The sequence below is a fragment of the Chrysemys picta genome, chromosome 3 (assembly GCF_011386835.1).
Source record: "Chrysemys picta bellii isolate R12L10 chromosome 3, ASM1138683v2, whole genome shotgun sequence".
Taxonomy (NCBI): domain Eukaryota; kingdom Metazoa; phylum Chordata; order Testudines; family Emydidae; genus Chrysemys; species Chrysemys picta.
In genome coordinates, this window is record NC_088793.1 from 91,251,440 (window position 1) to 91,272,563 (window position 21,124).

General features: G+C 47.0%; 1 protein-coding gene across 2 annotated transcripts in view; it reads left to right on the forward strand.

Moving 5' to 3' along the window:
• Positions 1 to 393: 393 nt before the first annotated feature.
• Positions 394 to 21,124, forward strand: part of SLC35F1 (solute carrier family 35 member F1) — a 369,666-nt gene continuing 348,935 nt past the window's right edge. Inside the window, exon 1 of one of the 2 annotated variants that reach the window (XM_008175891.4) lies at positions 394 to 1,123. In XM_008175891.4, the coding sequence (XP_008174113.1) occupies positions 951 to 1,123 (173 nt within the window). In that variant the 5' untranslated portion in view covers positions 394 to 950. The remainder of the gene's footprint in view (positions 1,124 to 21,124) is intronic. The other variant, XM_065588392.1, reaches the window with a different exon arrangement.

The following is a 21,124-nucleotide window of genomic DNA, read 5'->3' on the forward strand; positions in this document are numbered from 1 at the left end:
GTGGTTAGTTGTTTTGGGGGTGGCTGCTTTTTTGGTGGAAAACTGTTCCTCATGTTTTTGTTCTGAGGCCGAAGGACACCCTAACATTTGTTGACAGTTGGGATTGCGGGTCTCCGGCCTGCCTTAGTTGTGATGACTCCCCATGTCTCACCTCAGCGGCTTTAAACTTCCTATGACTTTTGGCAGCCTCCTGCCGCTGTCCGCGGGTGGCTGGTACTGAAGGCGGGGGAGGGAGGAACCCCCGAGGGCACTGGAAACTACAACTCCCGGCAGGCAGACCCACTCCGGGAGGGGGCAGGCGGCTGGGGGGCTCTCGGTGCTGCATGTGCTCCCTCTGGTGGGTGTGAATAGCCGGGGCGGGGAGGGGAGGGGAGGGGAGGGCTGTTGCCCACTGGCTCCGTCTCGGCTCCCACTGCTACACTCGCGTTCATTCCCTGCCTGTGACTCGCGCTCGCTTCCAGCCAGCCCCGCGCACGGAGGGAGGCAGCCACCGCACACACGGCCGAGGGACTGAGCCCGGCGCGGAGCCGCGGGCTGCACCTGAGCGCCGCACGCTGTGTGTGTGTGTCTGTGTGTGAGGGAGCCAGAGGAGCAGCGCGAGGGGGACACAAAGCGGCTCAGTCCAGCTCGGCAGCGGCTTCCTCCGATCCACAGAGAACCAGACACTCGCTGGGAAGGGAAGGGAAGGGGCGGGGGGGCTCCAAACTGCGGCCACTTCGTGGGCTGTGACCAGCCCTTGCTGCTGGGAAGGAGGCGAGGCGAGGCGCAGTGGGGGCAGCAGCAGCAGCCCGCCCCTCGCTCCATGGCCGCGCAGTGAGCAGGAGCGGGGCACAGTGGCCGTGGCTCTGGAGCTGGCGCTGCGCGGAGAAGAAGCGAGCGAGCCGCCGCCCGCGCGGAAGTGTCGCCCGGCCGGCTGTGCGGCGCAGCATGCGCCCGGCTGCTGCCTTCTGATGCCCAGCCCCGCCGCGATGATCTCCCCGGAGCAGCCGCCGCAGCCCAACCATGTTGTCGCGACCATCGAGAACCTGCCGGCGGAGGGCGGCGCCGGCGGCAGCGGCAGGAGCAGCATCTCCGCCTCCTCCTCCCCCGGCGTGCGCCAGCGGCTCCGGAAAGTGCTGAACAGGTGAGGAGAGGGGTCGGCCCCGGGCGGCGCGGGGAGAGCAGCGCCGTCAGGGCCGGGCAGCGGCGGGCTGGGATCCCCGGCGAGGAGCCGCTTGTGGAGCCGGGGAGAGGGCAGGGGTGCCCAGCTCACTGCCCCCCCACCAGCCCTCAGAGCAGCGGGTAGCATTTGCTCCCCAGCTTTGCCCCTTGCAGGGGCAAACAGGGGGGGAGAGCTGTTTGTGCCCTCGGGCTTTTTAAACAGCAGGGCGGCCCGTCCAGTCCTGGAAGCTCCCTCATGGGGCGGGCGGGCGGGGGATGGTGCTGCTGACCCGGGCGTAGGAGGGCAGATGCCACATGTCTGGGGCTCACAGCCAGCCCAAGTCGTCCTGCAGCAACACCAGGGACGGAGGGATCGAGGCAAAGGGTGCCCCAAAGAGGCACGAAAGTGTTAAGAAGAGAGAGAAGCTGGTGGAAGTGACCTTATCTGCCAGGGCTTAGAGCTGAAAGGACTGGGGTTAAGAACCCGACTGCTCCTCCCTGTTCGCTCTCAACACAGGACCGCTCTGCTGACTGTTGGAAGGGCACTTTGCACCATGTACTGTCTAACTGTGGATTCCCTTTTCCCACTCCCTCCCTCCTTTCAGAGCTGGAAGATGCTAATTTTTACATGCCTAGTGACTCCATCAGGGGGAGAACTCCATAGAATAAACCTCCAAATGCTTAAATTTTGCTAGTTAATCTCATATTCACAGTGTACAATCAAAAAGAAATAACAGTAGGCTCCATGTTATACAGTCTGCAGTTTTGATTTTTAATGGAGAAATCCCTAAGGAATTACACCAGTTTAGCTGAGTGGAGGTATGAGCTTGAAGTGGGAGGATGTAGAAACAGCACTGTAAAATTGTCATAGCTGAGGTGATCTGGCTAGTCATTATTTGTGTGTGGGTTTACTGTGTGTGCCTGTGTACATATAATATCCAAAACAAACAAAGTCTAATGCCTCAGGAGATTTTTAAATGGGTCTGGATTCGTTGTTGCCTGATTTCTGGTTCCTTAAGCCAGTTTGCTTGTCAAGATATGCGCCCTGGCATCGGAAGTGAAGTGTTGGTGAGATTCTAATGGGCAGATTTGCCTATGCATATGGTTCAGAATTGTGCATGCTAAGATATTATGACTATAAGAAGAATGTGTTAGATGATGCAGCAAAAGAAGAATGAATCCAGTGAAACATTAGATCAATTTATTTAATTTTTGTGTTTTCCCTTTGCAAATTACTTGTTTCTTCTACCTTGGATACTAACATATCTAATATTTAAAGAATCCAAAACAATGGCTGTGATTAAATTTCCCCATAAGAATGGGAGATAAATAATTCAGCAGCATACCATCTCATTTCTAGCAGGCCATCTGAAGCTATCACTTTTGTGTATGCACAGTTTTACTTGCCCTACTGGGCAACTGCAGCACTGCTGACACCTGAGGGAAGGTGTGTATGAATGTTCACATCTCACATTACACCCACATTAGTTTCACACAAGTGCAGCCTGGGTAAACAGCTAAGAAAAATCCCAACACCCTCTCCTGAATGTACCGCTTTTGGAGACAGAGTGCCTTTACTCTTCCAAGCTTTTAAAAATTTGGAAGCAATGATTGTTACCATCAATCCTGAAGGTATTTGTCTGATTCCTCAGGGAACCCTGCCTTTACTTTTGATTAATGAATTCTATAATTCTAGGAGGATCTTAAAAGCATTTCTTAAGGAGAAAATATATTTGTACTTAGCAACAGAGGGTCCTGTGGCACCTTTGAGACTAACAGAAGTATTGGGAGCATAAGCTTTCGTGGGTAAGAACCTCACTTCTTGCATCTGAATATTTGCACTTAGTTATTTAAGAATATAGAAGATTGAAGAATAGTTGAAACAAATAGAATCTTATCTGCACAGACTCAGAGACTCAATGCCACATTCTCCAGATGCCTCAATCCAACTGAACCATGATGGTTCTGCTGTATGGGCAGTGGGCACACAGAACTCTGCACTCCTTCTTGATAGAGATGGGCTCTTTGGTAACTCTGCATAAGCCACTGCAGATGGGAATTTGTGAGGGGAGGGAAACAGTAGAGGTGTGTGTGTGTGTGGCCAGGGGAAAACGTTTTTTTTTCTTAAAAAAAAAAAATTAAAAAAAAATTTCTCCAGGCCAGGATATGTATGAAGGAGAGAGAAACACACACACCCCAGAATAGCCAATAATCTAGTAGCTAGGGTACTCACCTAATTTGGAACATGGACTTGAACCTGGGTTTTCCATATTCCAGGCTAGGTGCTGTACTATCACAATATAGATTCAGTCTATCTCTCAGACCCAATGAATATTTAATTATTTATATAAAATGGGACAGCTCCAGCAGGAGAGATTGAGGATAAGTCTTCAGGCCAACCAATAGCTTGGTGGTCAGGCACTCACCTGGAAGGGAGGGTTTACTAGAATTACTTTGAACATAAACTCTGAGCAAGTCTTGAACCTAAGTTTCCCACATCCCCATGGAGGGACCTAACCACTATACTATTTGTATGTGAGGGTCAGCTCTTGTTTTTTCATGGAAAATTTCGAAAGGTTTCTTTTTCATTGAAATCAGCAATATGAACAGATTTTGAAATCTTAATGTTTTTCAAAAAAATGAATTGTTTTCTAACCAGTCCAAGTGACCAGTGGGTCAGACACACAGACCACATGCACCCATACTCCAGCCTATGGACAAGAATAGTGACCACAAAAGGGTCTTCCTAGTGGACTCTACCCTACCCATGACCATGAGGTACTAGATTGGTTCTTCCAGCCCATGTAGTTCTTCTGCTAACATGTGGGCTTTGTATATGTGAATCTTGCCCATTAGTGCATTTATCAAGGGCCAAATTGATATTTTATTTATTTTAATTTATACCTAAATAAAATGACAATATCCCAAGCTCTAGCACTTCTGACAGATTATTTTAAAACATTCCATACAAAAAAAAATTAAGGGTGTTATCTCTGTGGAGGTCAAAAATAGCCTTTTCTTACGTTAGAATAACCTGTAGCTCCATCCTGCAGTAGTTTTCGTCACTGTTTAAACGGGAAAAATCTAAGAGCTCAGTCCTGTATAATGTCATGGCACTCATGCAAATATCTCCACATGAAACCTAACAAAGCATTTGTGCTTTCATGTGCTATGAAAGGTAAAATGCAAATATAGAAGGGGAAGGAGGGAATAGAAATATCAAAACCAGAAGCCAGTACTAATTGCTCTGCATCAATACATTTTCCTCTGTTGGAAAAGTGGTGCCCATTGTATTTTATCTGTGACTCTTATCTACCATTTGTTTGGGACATTTGTGAAATGTTATTTATTTGAACTTACTTGGGCTATACTTCTCTTTCCTGCTTAGAGAAGTCTCCTAAAACAAACAAAATAACAGGCTGGCACCAGCAGAGTTTGCCAAAAACTTATTTGAAGTCTGGAATTGGCCTGGTTGGGGAGGAAACTGCCAGCAGGAGAAGGGCACTCTTAGCAGTTGTGAACTCTCTCTCTCACAGAGAGAGAAAGAGAGAGAGAGAGAGAGAGAGAGTAATTCAGTCACCTGGTGAATCCGGAATTGTCTTCCAAGATTTATCTTAAAATTGCTTTACAAGCTGTGAAAACATATGGAGGAAAGGTTGAAAGGTGAAATTGAAACCTTCCCCCAGTAAGTTCCAAGATTAGAAGGCAATGTGGACACTGTGAAAGAAAATCTCCAAACAGTTACAGAGGAAAGAGATGTATTGAAAACGGGAGTGGATGGCTTTAAAAATCTATTTCAGTGATTGCTAAGAGTGCCTGTCTTACTGTAAGAACAGGAGTACTTGTGGCACCTTAGAGACTAACAAATTTATTAGAGCATAAGCTTTCGTGAGCTACAACCCACTTCTTCGGATGCATATAGAGTGAAACATATATTGAGGAGCTCCCACCTGTTCATGCTCTCTGTATGTGTGTATATATTTCTCCTCAATATATGTTTCACTCTATATGCATCCGAAGAAGTGGGTTGTAGCCCACGAAAGCTTATGCTCTAATAAATTTATTAGTCTCTAAGGTGCCACAAGTACTCCTGTTCTTTTTGAGGATACAGACTAACACGGCTGCTACCCTGAAACCTGTCTTACTGTAAGGTGGGCAATAGCAGAAAACCAAAGTATACAATTAAAAATTGGAGGGTGCTCAGCATTAAAGAGGGATAGCGGGATTGAAACAGGTAATGGAAGGTGGGGTTTACTGGAATTATTTTGAACATAAATTCTGAGCTGCCATTAATGGTGAAAATGATCTACCATATTTTGAACAAACTCCGTTATTTTTAAAGCCGTGGTATCCAGAGAGAGTGGCTCTCAAGACAGTAAGTAATGTTAAGGGTTGAAAATTGTGTTTGATCCTGAACTGAAAATGTGTTCCTGACTCATGTCCTGCAAATTTTAAAATGAAGTGTTTGAACTAGGCCCATTGTTATGAGGAGAAGGAAGGGCGGTATTCTATCCTCCACTATCTTCCATGCTTGCCCTGCAGCCCTAAGAGAGGTTTTCATGTGAGCTGAGAGAGCTCTGAGCAGCTGCTGTTCCTTTCCTGCTACAACTGCTCAGCAGTCCCCTGCTGACCATGTGGTGCTTTGCAGTTGATGGAGGAGAGTAGCTCTAGCTGTTCCATTGCTTCCTTTCCCCCTGGGCTGTGGGATCCAGGACTGGAACTCAACTGGCTCTGTCTGATCCTAGAGGACCACATAGTAAACAATGGCTCCCCTCTCCTACAGCCATCCAGGGCAGCACAGGAGAGGAGGAGGAAACTTTCTGATGCCCACCATTCAAGAAGGATGTTGAAAAATAGGAGAGGATTCAGAGGAGAGCCACGGGAATTATTAAAAGATTGGAAAACATGGCTTATAGTGATAGACTCAAGGCGCTCGATCTATTTCAGGTTAAGAGAAGGAAAAGAGAAGGTTAAGAGGTAACTTTATTATAGTCTATAAATACCTGCATGGGGAACAAATGTTTGATAATGGGCTCTACAGTCTAGCAGAGAAAGGTATAACACAGGGATCGGCAATCTTTGGCACGCAGCTTGCCAGGGTAAGTTCCCTGGTGGGCCAGGTCAGTTTGTTTACCTGCTGCACCCACAGGTTCAGCCAATTGCGGCTCCAAGCCAATGGGGTCGGTGGGAAGCGGTGGTCAGCACATCCCTTGGCCCGCGCCGCTTCCCGCCGCCCCCATTGGCCTGGGACAGTGAACCGCAGCCAGTGGGAACCGCGATCGGCTGAATCTGCGGACGTGGCAGGTAAACAAACCTTCCCAGCCTGCCAGCAGATTTCCCTGATGGGCTGCATGCCAAAAGTTGCCGATGCCTGTTCTATTGCCTATGTTATACAGGAGGACATACTAGATGATCACAATGATACTTTCTGGCCTTGGAATCTATGTATCTACGAAGAGAATCAACAACCAGTAGTGGTATCCTGATCCTCTGCCTGGCCCTGGTGCAGTTTAGAGCTGTCTGGTATAGGGTTGCCAGCTCTGAGGTTCCTGAAACCATAAAACTAAACAGCTGGCAGTGTGTACTGATACCTGTACAGATTTCCCAGCACAGCTACCTCAACAAATGGATGCTCCTGGAAAAACCTGGACATGTGGTAATCCTAGCCTGGGGTGCTGTAACTTTCACCAGGTGTATATAGTCCTCCGACATGGGACTTGTGCGTTACCACTCCCTTTAGGGTGACCAGATCACTGACGGGAAATATCAGGACGCGGGGGGGGGGGAGTTCCTGGAGCTGGTGAGTAGGGGCACTGGGCGGGCAAGGGGGGCTGGCAAGGGGGCTGCTCCCCCAGGAGGTAGATGGGGGGGCTCCGGACCCCAGCAACGGTGGGGGAGAGCGGCTCGGGGCCGCACGAGTGGCCATGTAAAGTTTATCGGCTTGGACGGGACCCCGGCCGGCTCCCCGCCCAGTGCCAGCATGTTACGCCGGCCGCCACAGGCCAGGTAAGGAGCCGAGTTGCCCTCTCCCCCCTCGTCCTGGCTCCTCAGCTGAACCCCCCCGTCACCCTCCTGGGGGAGCAGCCCCCTTGCCAGCCCCCCTTGCCTGCCCCTACTCACCAGCTCCAGGAACTGGAAGCCGGCCACCACCCCCTCCCTCCAGGCTTGCCGCCATTACAGCAACAAGCCTGGAAGGGAGGAGGAGTGCCACATGCATGGGTAAGAGGCGGGGCCAGGGCGGGGATTTGGGGAGGGAGCGAATGGGGGATGGAGGGGGCGGAGTCGGGGGGGGGGGCAAGAGCCCTTCCGGGAGGGCAAAATTGCTTGTTTGTCCAGTGTCCCGACCGCACATTGGTCAGGATGCGGGACAAACAAGCAAATATCGGGACAGTCCCGATAAAATCGGGACGTCTGGTCACCCTAACTCCCTTTGTCATCTGAGTGGTATAAAGGGAGCACAGCAAGGCAAAGAATCACCTTGAAAGTATTGATTGGTGTTCTTTGATCTTTTTGAAATGTGTTTCAGCCTCAGGCTGAAAAGGGGGAACACCACCGCCTTAGAGGAACTGAAAAAAGGATAAACGTTGCTGAAAGATGGAAGGCAATTATTGTTTGTTTGTCCCCTTAGGGGATTCAGACAAAGTATTCACTGAAATGAGGATCATAAAGTGAATTACCCTAGGCCTTGCTATTCTGATACATAACCAAATGATTGGGTGAAAGTTGGACATATTGAAAAAAGAATTAATATGTGGGTTATGATAAAGGTCTATACAATCATGAATGGTGTGAGAAAAGTGAATAGAGAAGTATTGTTTACACTTTCACACAATACAAAACCAGGGGTCACCTGATGGAATTAATAAGGCAGTAGGTTTAATATAAACAGGAGGAAGTATTTTTCACACAATGCATTCATAACCTTTGAAAGTCATTGCTGGGGGAAGTTGTGATGGCCAAAAGTATAATTGGGTCCAAAAAAAATAACTGGATAAATTGATGGAGAATAGGTCTATCAATGGCTGTTAGCCAAAACGGTCAGGGATGCAACCCCATGCTCAGGATGATCTAAATCCCTGATTCCCAGAAGCTGGGAGTGAAAGATGGGTGGAGCACTTCATAGTTGCCCTGTTCTGTACACTCCCTCTGAAGCTCTGGTATGGGCCACTGTTGGGAACAAGATGGACCATGGCCTGACCCAGTATGGCAGCTCTTATGTTCTTACGTTTAACCAATGTTATTTCATTCAAGTAAACAAAGTCATACAGGCATCAGAGGGGTAGCCGTTTTAGTCTGGATCTGTAAAAAGCAGCAGAGAGTCCTGTGGCACCTTTAAGACTAACATCTGTTAGTCTTAAAGGTGCCACAGGACTCTCTGTTGCTTTTTAAAGTCATTCAGAGCAGCATAAAGTACAATAGTAAGACCAAAACACTCTGTACTCCAGAGTGATATCCAAGTGCCACTCTGGTGGGTATTGGATGATGATGTTACAGTTTCGATTGAGAAGGAAATTACTAAAAACTTATTTACTTTTAAGGCTTAATATATTTCCTCCTCTTGCTTCTGGGTCTGTTCTAACCGGTGAAGCTTATTTATCTCTATTTTTAATTGAGGCATATAATAATGTTTTTATAGTACTTAACCAGGAGATAGTAAAAATAATAAACAACAAAATACTCCAGAGTGAGATAAGATGGGTGAGATAATATCTTTTATTGGACTGACTTCTAGTCATGGAAGGGACATGCTTTCGAGCTTCACAGAGCTCTGAGGTCCCTGAGGAAGAACTCTGTAAAGTTCAAAAGCTTGTCCCTTCCACCAGCAGACTTTGATCCAATAAAAGATATTACCTCACCCACCTTGTCTCTCTTTGGAGTGTCTTGTTATTTATTATTTTTACAATCTCCTGGTGAATTTCTGTAAACAAAAAAATTATCCTGGTATATAACAACACTGCAAGATACTCCAGGTACATTTTCAATATTATATAAAACTTTCTCATCAAACTAGATCTATATTGTACATAATGTTTCTTGTTTTACTCTCCTCCACCTCCTGGTACTTTCACAAATGAATACTTGTTGCAGAATCTAGCAACAGTTTATATTTCTGTTTCAAGGATCTCTCTTTTTTTGTGAATGGTACTTCATGGTTTTGAAAGTTCCTAAAAATCATTTTTAAAGTTTAAAGAGAAACTATAAAATTGAAACCAAAAATTGGGTTGAGAGTAGTTTAGGCCTTCCACCAGCCCCCTGAATCCTGTGTCATTTGTTGCATCTTTACAGTGCTGAGGTAGGACTTGTGCGGTCTGTCTGCAAATGGGTGCATTTCATGCTTGCAGAAGAAACCATGACCTTTATTACAAAAAGAGAAAATGAAATTGTATTAAAAAAGGTAATTCATATAGGCTAGAAAATAACTAATTTTATTGCCAAAATAAATACATAGTCTGTACATAAGGTCTGTTTTGATAGTTCTTGTTAAGGAATACAGCTGTCTGGGTACAGTCTAAGCAAATCCCTGCTTCCTTCAATATATAATGGACAGAATTCATTACTAGTTTTAGAGTCAAGGAAGAATTTGGCCCAATACTGCTCAATAGCTTTGAACCTGGACTGTATGCCAAGGCTATGGGATCTTGAGATAAGAGCATGAAATATTATGTGCCCTACAACTACATTGCAACCCACAAAAACTATAATCCCAGAAAAATAATCTTCTAAAAATGCATATTCTTATGATAAATTAGATATGTATGTATATATTTATGTATTTAGAAATAATAAAACCAAGGCAATTTATTTCACTGCCCCAAAGCAATAACATCATTCAGTTGACTGATTTGAGACACAAACAACAATCCAAATAATTTATGGCATTTCTGCTTTAATGAAAGCAACTTGGAGATCAAATATAGTCCCCTTTGGAATCCTCTAGAGAACTAAGCGTTTTTGTTCAGAACAAAAGAATGAGCTTTCTTTGGCATTTTTATTTTTAAAACATTCAAACAGCTATTAAAGATCCTCTAGAATAAGGGCAGGTGGAAAAGAATGGATCTGAGGCCTTTTCACATAGCTTTTGCTTCACCTTTAGAAAAAAATATTCAAAATTTCCATGCAGTCAAAGAAAATGCACATTTTGGATCATAGATAAAGCAAACACTTGCTCTTTCGCAGCCTTTTTTATTATTTTGCTCTTCAGGGAAGAAACTTGCACCTGACCATTACAGAGTGTGTGTTCTGTATATCTGCGTGGGTGTGGTGTTTGGGGAATGCTTGCTATTGAAACAGCAGTTCCTGATTTAGTGTTTGAGAGTGACCATTTTTAAAAACAATCTTTGGCTATGTTAGTTTTATATCTTGGGCTTGTGCTACCGTCTTCCACTACCCAGATGTTATGACTGGGAAAAAAATAGATCTTGGAAAGTGGACCAAGGCAAAACATATCTGATCAGAAATTCTCTGCTGTACCCTATTCCCAATATTTTACTTGAAGCCATCATTCTGAAAGCAAATCACACCCTTGGGTAAGATACAGTTCCCAGTGATTTGTGTTGCAATAAGAGAAATATGTGGCTGTTAGTATTATGTGGCTGTTAGTATTATAATATTAGTATCTTCCTCCCCACCCCCAAATGGTACTTCAGTATGTCTGTTTATTGGAATGCAGCCTGATATCTCTCAATATGCAGGAGAGAGAGAGAGAGAGAGTGTGTGTGTGTGTGTGTGTGTGTGTCCATCCCTATCATCACATTAGGAGGGACTCTGGGTTCCTCCACTCCCCCACTAGCATCCTTCCCCCTTTTGGAGGTTGAAGTGAGAGGGGACCTCGACCTCCAGCCAGTACCGCCATTAAGCGCATTGACAGGGCGATCCCACTGAGTAGCATCCCAGCTCCTGGTTAGCACTTGCCCCCTTGGGGCTAGACGTGTTGCCCCATCTCATAAGAAGATGCACTCGGGATGCCCATTATGTTATCTTTTGGGCTCTGGAGCCTAAATCAGGGAGTTCCTGCACTGGGCACCTAACAAAAGTTGCAATAATTAAATGACTGTCACGTAGATCCAAACTGTGCCCTCTGGGAGGGGGAGAATTTCCAGCCCTCTGATTGCCCAAAACCCAACCCAGGTTTCGCTGAAGGAAGGTGAAAAAACCCAACCAGCTTCAACCCAGGGCCAGCTCTAGGCACCAGCAAATCAAGCACATGCTTGGGGCGGCACAATTTCAGGGGCAGCATTCCAGACACTTTTTTTTTTTTGCGCTTCAGCAGTTGTGCTCCTGGAGGTGGTTTTGTTTTTTTTTTTTGCTTGGGGTGGCAAAAATCCTCAACCAATCTGGTGGTATGGGGAAAAATTCTCTCTCAGCCCCAAAATGGCGACTAGCACAGCCTGCAGCAATCTACATAAGGAACAGAGGGTGGGCTGACTGCTGGAAACCAGCAAACAGGAAGTGGCTCTGAGCACGTATCTTATCACAGCTCCAAATCTCATGTCAAATCCTGCAAGACCTGATGGCTCCAAACCATTGACCAAATCCTGCAGGACCTCAAGCCTACTCCAGAAGTCCTGTGGGAGCTGGAAATCTCATGGGACGCAGCCCGTCCTGTCGTTTTTCCCCTCTCCCCATCATGGGAGCCAACAAAACACATCCCTCACTAGGCTCTGAGCCCTTTTAGACTTAACGTCCTAATGCTCTGTTGCCCTTGTCTTTCTCTTTTCCTGAGAATTTGCACCATATATTGAGTATGCCTTGAGAGTCATTCTGAAATAGGAACTGTTCAAAGGGTGATGTACTAGGGCAGAAGCCTGCCCAGTGCCCTGTATTCTAAAATACAAAAATCTCACATACTGATTGGAAAAAAAGCTATTCTTAGATGGAGTAATTTGAAAGACAAATTATGTGTGTTTCTGCAGTTGAACTGTGACATTCAGAAAGTCTGTGCTTATTGGGTACCTGTTGTAAGAAAGAAATTTTGACACGGGTTGTAACTTAGGCTTTGGGAAGAGGTTAGTGCCTCTTGAACTGGGGGAGGAGAGGCACGGTTTCAAAAGAGTAGCAGTGTAAATGGCTCCATAGAGAACTCTGGTGGATTGCACAGAGTGGCTCTGATCAAATGGACAGAGTCGCTTTAATGTGCTAATGAGGGGAAGACCAGATGCCAGCTGTGATGAGAGGAGTTCTTTGTGACACTGTGTCTTCTGAGATGGCTGGAGTCTCTGTCCTTCTCATTGCTGCTGCTGCAGGCAGGGATAAACACTGGGGCTATTAGCGAGGTGTTCCCTTCCTTTAAATCTAGCCTTACAAATCAACACCTGAATGCTGATTAGGGCCAATCACCAAGAGAGTTTGGGGAAAAGTGCCTGGTGAAGAAGCTTAAAAAATTCTTCAGGTTTGTGAGTTGAGTTCATGCTCAGCTAAAGTCATTGGAGGCAAATAAATAAATAAAAATGATAAACTTACATAGGGTTACCATACGTCCGGATTTTCCTGGACATGTCCGGCTTTTTGGGCCTCAAATCCCCGTCCGGGGGGAAATCCAAAAAAGCCAAACATGTCCGGGAAAATAGGGAGGGGCCGGCGCCGCTGGGTGCTGGGCCGGCGCCGCTGGGTGCTGGGCCGGGGGTGCTCGGCCGGGGGCTGGCCCGGGGGTGCGGGGCCGCGGGTGCTGGGCCGGGGGCCGCTGGGCCGGGGGTGCCGAGCCAGGCTGGAGATGCTGGGGCCGGGGCCGGCCGTCAGAGGGAGCCGCTCGGTTCGGGGGGCCAGACTGGGCTGCGCCTCCTCCCCCACCCCCAGCTTACCTGCTGCCTGCTTCAGGCTTCCCGCGAATCAAATGTTCGCGGGAAGCAGGGGAGGGGGCGGAGTTGAGGCGGGGATTTTGGGGAAGGGGTGGAGTTGGGGCGGGGGCGGGGCCCCGTGGAGTGTCCTCTTTTTGGACACTCAAAATATGGTAACCCTAACTTACATTTTATGAGCCCCCATACAGCTGGGGACTAAAATATGAAAGATACAAGTATTTGTGGCTGTAGAATTAGTTATGTGAACAATTTAAGTTCCATGTGCTCAGTTCTGTCACCTGGTTTCCTTTTTCATTGAAAAAAGTGCTCCTTTTGAGGCTCAGGGCTTTCTGCTTTCCCTCTCGGTCTCTCGCATGACTGAAGAAAGTACATTCAGCATTTTGAAGTTTGGGGAAGATAACCACTCCTAGGGAGCCCCCTTGTAGCTCTTGTTATCTAGCCCTGTCTCTGCGGATAGCAGCTCTGGCCTACAGTTGTCTTTCTTCTCAGGAGTTAGCCATCCTTTTATTGAAACCACCCAGATCCTCCCCAGCTAGGATTCATCTTTAATTGGGCCTGGCCCCCCCTTCAGGTGCAACCAGGTTAATTAGCCTCTCCAGTCCACATTAACCCTTTCATCACCTGTGCGTGGAGTAAACACCCCTTCACAATGCTCAATATATGTTTTCCCCTTATCATAATCATCTTCCTCTGTCTTGGATGCCAGCCAATTCTGCCTTGAGTTTGACATGTATACATCAAATCCTCAGAACTGTTTCAACTTGAGCGATGGGTGGTGAGGATTAGGGATGTTCCCCACCTGGGAAGTTTATTTCCCACACCCAGTCTGGATGCTGCTGAACCATCCCTGCTGCAGTGACTTGTATTATTGCCTCCCCATTATACTTCTAAAGAAAGTTTTTGACTTTTGGGACATACTACATTGCACCCTATGGTAAGTATTATCCAAATCGTTTCCTGGGAAAGGATATTCCTGCATCCAAACACAAGGGTGTATCCTCTACTTTCAAAATGATTGTAACCTTCAGTAATTACTTCTGAACTCAGCTTCTTGTTGTAGCAGATCCATTCACTCCCATGCTTGATTTCAGTTTCCTGCTGGCTTGGTGGTCAGTTTTCTTCTTAGGCTCCCTCTTCCATCAGCAGCCTTTAGTGGCCACATTCAGTCTCAAAATAAAACATTGAACTGATGAGCAAATGGCACTACGCTCACAAGATAATAAGCATTGCAGGCTTTGTGGAGCTCATTTGCCAGAGCATGCTACTCTGAGGCAAACAGATCACTGCAGCTCTAATGTTGATAAATGTGCTAATTTGTGTCCAGTAACAAGACCATAATTATGGCCTCCCCAGCTCCAAAGTTATTTGTGACCTATAAGCCAATATTAGCTGGTGATGGAAGAAAGCATAATTTTAAACATTTATAGCTATAGCCATTTGATTGCTGAGCTCTGATGTTCATTTGTCAATGAAAATGGCATGTGTATGTCCAAAAGCCTGCTTGACCATATTTTATTAAGCTACATTGATTTTAAAAATGATGGTGTTTTATGAGTTGGATTCTTTTTCATTACTTTGTCCTAGCTGGAAAATATTTCAGTGTGACTTGACATTTTTCTTCATTTACTAGAAAGTAGATTAAGGAGCTATTTGATGGCAGCTCTTTTCCACCTTGCTTTTTGGAAAGAAAGATATCAGAATCTCACACCCTCCCCTAGTAGCTTTTATGAAAGACGGATATAAAACTCCTCTATCATTCCCAATTTTTTTAGGAGCTCTGAAAATTATTGTTTTGTTCACATTTTACAATGGCTTTTATGTGACAATGAGCCATGCAGCAAAAAAGGCACACTGCATTTTAAAGTTATATCGTTAGCTTGGACTAGAAACCAGTATCCTCCTGGTCTCCAGTTCTTTGCTCTAACCACTAGAATGTAGAACCACTAGAGTTAGTGATTAGTTTATATAAAGGCAAAAGGGGAGACATACACATAGTTTCCTCACTGGGTTTTATTAAAGGGTTCAGGGGGAAGAAGTTCCCAGATGCTCTGAGTGGAGACTGCAAAGTAATTAAAATGTCCACACTTTTCTAAAATATGAGGGGAGATAGTCCTCTCCCCTCACTTGGCCCATATACACCATTCTGACAACATACAGGGACCATAGAGGTGCCACAGAGCGTAAGGGGAAAATTGCCTTACTGCCAGCCCACTACACTGCTCCTCTCATGAGCCTCAGACTAGGAGACATGCTGTGGATGGGAGGGGGTATCTCCATAGAACATAGCAGAATGGAGATTTTGGGCTGCCACACAGCACAGAGGCAGCCTTTTGGAGGCTGTTAGCTGCTAGAGCAACACCCTAATATACTGCTCTAATTAATGCCAGGGCCTCCACTGACTGCCTTAAGCCATCTTTGCCCTCCTCTTGCTGTGCACTATCATAGCAGTTGGACCTGATGTGAGTTAAAGGTGTAGTGAAGGTTTCAGGGAAAGTGTAGAGTAGAAAATGAAACCACAGTGGTGTCATCATCTTTTAGGGTCTTGAGAGGAAAGCCAGGCACAGACTTGTGTGATGAGATGCAACAGAGAAACAGGATAGGTGAGATTAAGAGTCGTTTTAAAATACTGGGCCAGATCTGGTGTAAACTGGTATAGCTCAGAGTCAATGGAATTATTCTGATTATATCAACTGAGGATCTTTCCCATTGCATTAACAGCTAGTGAAGCTACTGAATCCTCTCAACAGAAATCCAGATTCTGACAGGCCCTTATGTAACTGTTCAAGTTGTAGGGAGGTTGCAGAGAACTTCTGTAACACTGACAGATCTCAGATGTCAGCGGGCACGATTGAACTGGGGACCTCTGGAGCTTAGTGTATGAACCTCTGCTGCATGAGCTAAAAGCCCCCTGGCTCTTAGCTAAGGCTGTAGTCCAGACTCATTTAACTCTCTCTCAGTTGTCTCCATACCACTAGATGGGACAGAACACCACACCCAGAAGGTGTGTGTTACACTTCTTCACCTCTTTGTGCCCTGTACAAGGAGAAACCAGTGTTCTTAGGGTGTGCAGTCCATACTCCTTGGTATAACCCTTGCAGATGTTCAGATCAGGGATCATACTGCACTTTCTCAGAGTAGTAGAGCTACTGCTTTAGTATGGACATCCCAGGAATTCCTGGCAGGAATTCTGACTGTCAGGCCTGGTCTACACTATGACTTTAATTCAAATTTAGCAGCGTTAAATTGAATTAACCCCGCACCCGTCCACACAACGAAGCCATTTATTTCGAAATAAAGGGCTCTTAAAATCAATTTCTGTACTCCTCCCCGATGAGCGGAGTAGCGCCAAAATCGATATTGTCATTTTGAATTCGGGTTAGTGTGGCCGCAATTCAATGGTATTGGCCTCCGGGAGCTATCCCACAGTGCACCATTGTGACCGCTCTGGACAGCAATCTGAACTCGGATGCACTGGCCAGGTAGACAGGAAAAGCCCCGTGAACATTTGAATTTCATTTCCTGTTTGCCCAGCACAGGAGAGCACAGGGTGACCACAGAGAGTTCATCAGCACAGGTAACCATGCAGGCCGATAATCAAAAAAGAGCACCAGCATGGACCTTACGGGAGATACTGGATCAGATCGCTATATGGGGAGAGGATTCAGTGCTAGCAGAACTTCATTCGAAAAGACAAAATGCCAAAACTTTTGAAAAAATCTCCAAGGGCATGATGGAGAGAGGCCATAACAGGGACTCAGAGCAGTGCCGAGTGAAAGTCAAGGAGCTCAGACAAGCCTATCAGAGAACAAAGGAGGCAAACGGTCGCTCCGGGTCAGAGCCGCAGACATGCCACTTCTACGCTGAGCTGCATGCAATTCTAGGGGGGGGGCGCCACCACTACCCCACCTCTGACCGTGGATTCCGAGGCGGGGGTAATCTCATCAGCCACACCTGAGGATTCTGTGGACGGGGAAGAGGAGGAGGAGGAGGAGGAGGACAAGCTTGCGGAGAGCATACAGCACTCCATTCTCCCCAACAGCCAGGATCTTTTTCTCAGCCTGACTGAAGTACCCTCCCAAGCCAGTATCCAAGACCACGACCCCATGGAAGGGACCTCAGGTGAGTTTACCTTTTAAAATATAAAACATGGTTTAAAAGCAAGCGTTTTTTAATGATTAATTTGCCCTGAGGATTTGGGATGCATTCGCGGCCAGTACAGCTACTGGAAAAGTCTGTTAACGTGTCTGGGGATGGAGCGGAAATCCTCCAGGGACATCTCCATGAAGCTCTCCTGGAGGTACTCCAAAAGCCTTTGCAGAAGGTTTCTGGGCAGTGCAGCCTTATTCCGCCCTCCATGGTAGGACACTTGACCACGCCATGCTAGTAGCAAGTAATCTGGTATCATTGCATGACAAAGCCTGGCAGTGTATGGTCCCGGTGTTTGCTGGTATTCAAGCAACATCCGTTCTTTATCTTGCTGTGTAATCCTCAGGAGAGTGATATCGCTCATGGTAACCTGATTGAAATATGGGAATTTAATTAAGGGTACAGAGGTGGCCATTCCTAGTGGGCTGTTTGCCTGTGGCTGAAAAGAAATCCTTCCCTGCAGTTAGTCAAGCGCGTGGGGGGGGGGGGATTGGCGCTGAACTTTTTGCCTTTGGCTAGCAGGGATCTTCCCTGATACCAGTCACGTGGTGGGGGGAGGGGTACAGCGATCATCCCAGATAATTCATGGCGGATGGGGAGAGCGGGGGGGATTAGTTTGGTTTCTGCAGGGATCTTCCCTGATACCAGCCATGTGGTGTGGGGAGGGATAAAGCGATCATCCCAGAGAATTGAATGGGGGCGGTTAGTTTGTTTTCTGCTGCTGAAGGTTAACAGGAAAACCGCTGCAGTCAACGTGTTTTGCTTGGTATGTGGGAAAGGAGGGCGCAGAAGCTGAAAGACAATGGCTTACCATGGCCGCATGCAAGCCGAATTCTGTTGCCCGGACCTGCGTCTATGATCTCTAACACCAAAGCCACAGGCACTCAATATTAAGATGGAAAATGCGACCTTGTACTGAAATCACATGTGCTATGTAATGTGAATAGTGTTGTTCACTGTGAAAGAGTATAAGCATTGTTCTGTAAACTGTATCTTTTTAAAAACTTCTCTCCTTTTTTCCATCCCTCCCAGCAGCTGCAAATTTTTCAAGTCTCCCTCCTCTGTCCCGAAGGCTATCTCAGAGAAGGCGGTGGAGAAAGAGGACGTGAGACGAGACGTTCTCGGAAATAATGGAATGCACCCGCAATGAAAGAGCTCATTTGAATGAGTGGAAGGACACAGTATCTAAGTACAGGAAAGATGCCAGTGAACGTGAGGTCATGAGGGACGCTCAAGATGAGAGGTGGGAGGCTGCAACGCTGGGGCTGCTGCGTGATCAAACGGACATGCTCCGGCGTCTGGTGGAGCTTCAGGAATGACAGCAGGATAACAGAGTGCCGCTGCAGCCGCTGTATAACCTCCCTCCCCCCTCACCATGTTCCATAGCCTCCTCATCCAGACGTGTAAGAACGCGGGGGGAGAGGAGGGGAGGCTCCATGCACCCTCCATCTCCACCCCAGTGCACAGCCCAACCAAAAGGCTGTTATTATATTGAATTTTTTCAGTGGCCTTTTACTTCCCTCCTATCCTCCTCCCAAACCTCACCCGGGTTACCTTGTCAGTTCTCGCCATATGTTTATAATCAATTAATAAAGAGGGTGGCTTGCTTATAGGGAATGAGTCAATCAAGGGGGTGGGTTTTCAACGAACAGAACTTTCACACCGTAGCCTGGCCAGTCATGAAACTGGTTTTCAAAGCTTCTCTGATGCGCAGCGCTTCCTGGTGTGATCTTTTAATCGCCCTGGTGTCTGGCTGCGCATGATCAGCAGCCAGGCGATTTGCCTCAGCCTCCCATCCCGCCATAAAGGTCTCCCCCTTACTCTCACAGAGATTGTGGAGCACACAGCAAGCAGCAATAACAATGGGAATATTGGTTTGGCTGTGGTCTGACCGAGTCAGTAACGAGCGCCAGCAACCTTTTAAACGGCCAAATGCACATTCTACCACCATTCTGCATTTGCTCAGCCTGTAGTTGAACAGCTCCTGACTCCCGTCCAGGCTGCCTGTGTATGGCTTCATGAGCCATGGCATTAAGGGGTAGGCTGGGTCCCCAAGGATAACTATAGGCATTTCAACATCCCCAATGGTTATTTTCTGGTCTGGGAAGTAAGTCCCTTGCTGCAGCCATTTAAACAGAGTAATGGAGATCTCCTATCTCCTAGAACTGGAAGGGACCTTGAAAGGTCATTGAGTCCAGCCCCCTGCCTTCACTAGCAGGACCAAGTACTAATTTTGCCCCAGATCCCTAAGTGGCCCCCTCAAGGATTGAACTCGCAACCCTGGGTTTAGCAGGCCAATGCTCAAACCACTGAGCTATCCCTCCCCCCAGAGTAGTGTTCCTGAAGACGCGAGCATCATGAACCCTTCCCGGCCAGCCCACGTTGATGTTGGTGAAACGTCCCTTGTGATCCACAAGTGCTTGCAGCACCATTGAAAAGTCCCCCTTGCGGTTTATGTACTGGGTACCCTGGTGCTCCGGTGCCAAGATAGGGATATGGGTTCCATCTGTCGCCCCACCACAGTTAGGGAATCCCATTGCAGCAAAGCCACCCACTATGACCTGCACATTTCCCAGAGTCACTACCTTTCGTAGCAGCAGCTCAGTGATTGCTTTGGCTACTTGCATCACAGCAGCCCCCACAGTAGATTTGCCCACTCCAAATTGATTCCCGACTGACCGGTAGCTGTCTGGCGTTGCAAGCTTCCACAGGGCTATCGCCACTCGCTTCTCAACTGTGAGGGCTGCTCTCATCTTGGTATTCTGGTGCTTCAGGGCAGGGGAAAGCAAGTCAAAGTTCCATGAAAGTGCCCTTACGCATGCAAAATTTTCGCAGCCACTGGGAATCATCCCACACCTGCAACACTATGCGGTCCCACCAGTCTGTGCTTGTTTCCCGGGCCCAGAATCGGCGTTCCACGGCTATAACCTGCCCCATTAACAGCATGATCTCCAAAGCACCGGGGCCCGCGGTTTGATAGAATTCCATGTCCATGTCCTGATCACTCTCGCCGCCGTGCTGCCGTAGCCTACTCCTCGCCGCCTGGTTTTGCAGGTTCTGGTTCAGTATAAACTGCACGATAACGCGCGAGGTGTTTACAATGTTCATGACTGCTGTCTTGAGCTGAGCGGGCTCCATGCTTGCCGTGGTATGGTGTCTGCACTGTTCACCCAGGAAAAAGGTGCAAAATGGTTGTCTGCCATTGCTTCCCTGGAGAGGGGGGAGGATGTACCCAGAACCACCCGCGACAATGTTTTTGGCCTCATCAGGCATTGGGATCTCAACCCAGAATTCCAATGGGTGGAGGAGACTGCGGGAACTATGGGATAGCTATGGGATAGCTACCCACAGTGCAACGCTCCGGAAATCGACGCTAGCCCCGGTACATGGACTCACACTGCCGAATTAATGTGCTTAGTGTGGCCGCATACATTCGACTTTATACAATTTGTTTCCAAAATTCGAATTATATAAATTTGGATTAATCCCGTAGTGTAGACATACCCTCAGTACTGTGCCTTCCCTTCCCCTCCCTTCCCTCTCTCCCTAACATGCAGGGAAGAATCTCTCCCAGGATAATTATTGCTCTGACTCCATCACTGATTGAGCCTTGGCAAAAACCAGCTGGCATTGCACCACTTTTTTATGGATCTGCATAATCTTGATAATCCAGTCATCAACAGTTCATTAACAAAACTTCTGGGTAGATTTTAGGATATAGATCTGGCAATTCTGCCTTAAAAAAAAAAAAAGGGCTCCCTGTGGTGTGTCCTATACTTCTTGCTTGATCTTCTTTTAACTGGAAATGTAGCAAGGAGTCCATCACAACACACTCACTGCTACACAGTTGCAGAGCTGGAAGACTAGTTCTCTGAAAAGGCTTGGGGCTAGATTTTCAAAGTTTGGTGTGTGCCATTGTGTATGTGTTTGTGTATAGCTTTGCTACAATACCTAGTTCAAATCAGGTATTAGGCATCTGGCTAGCTGAGTTATTCGCTAACTACATGAACATGTAACCAACTGATATTCTCACCCACTTTGAG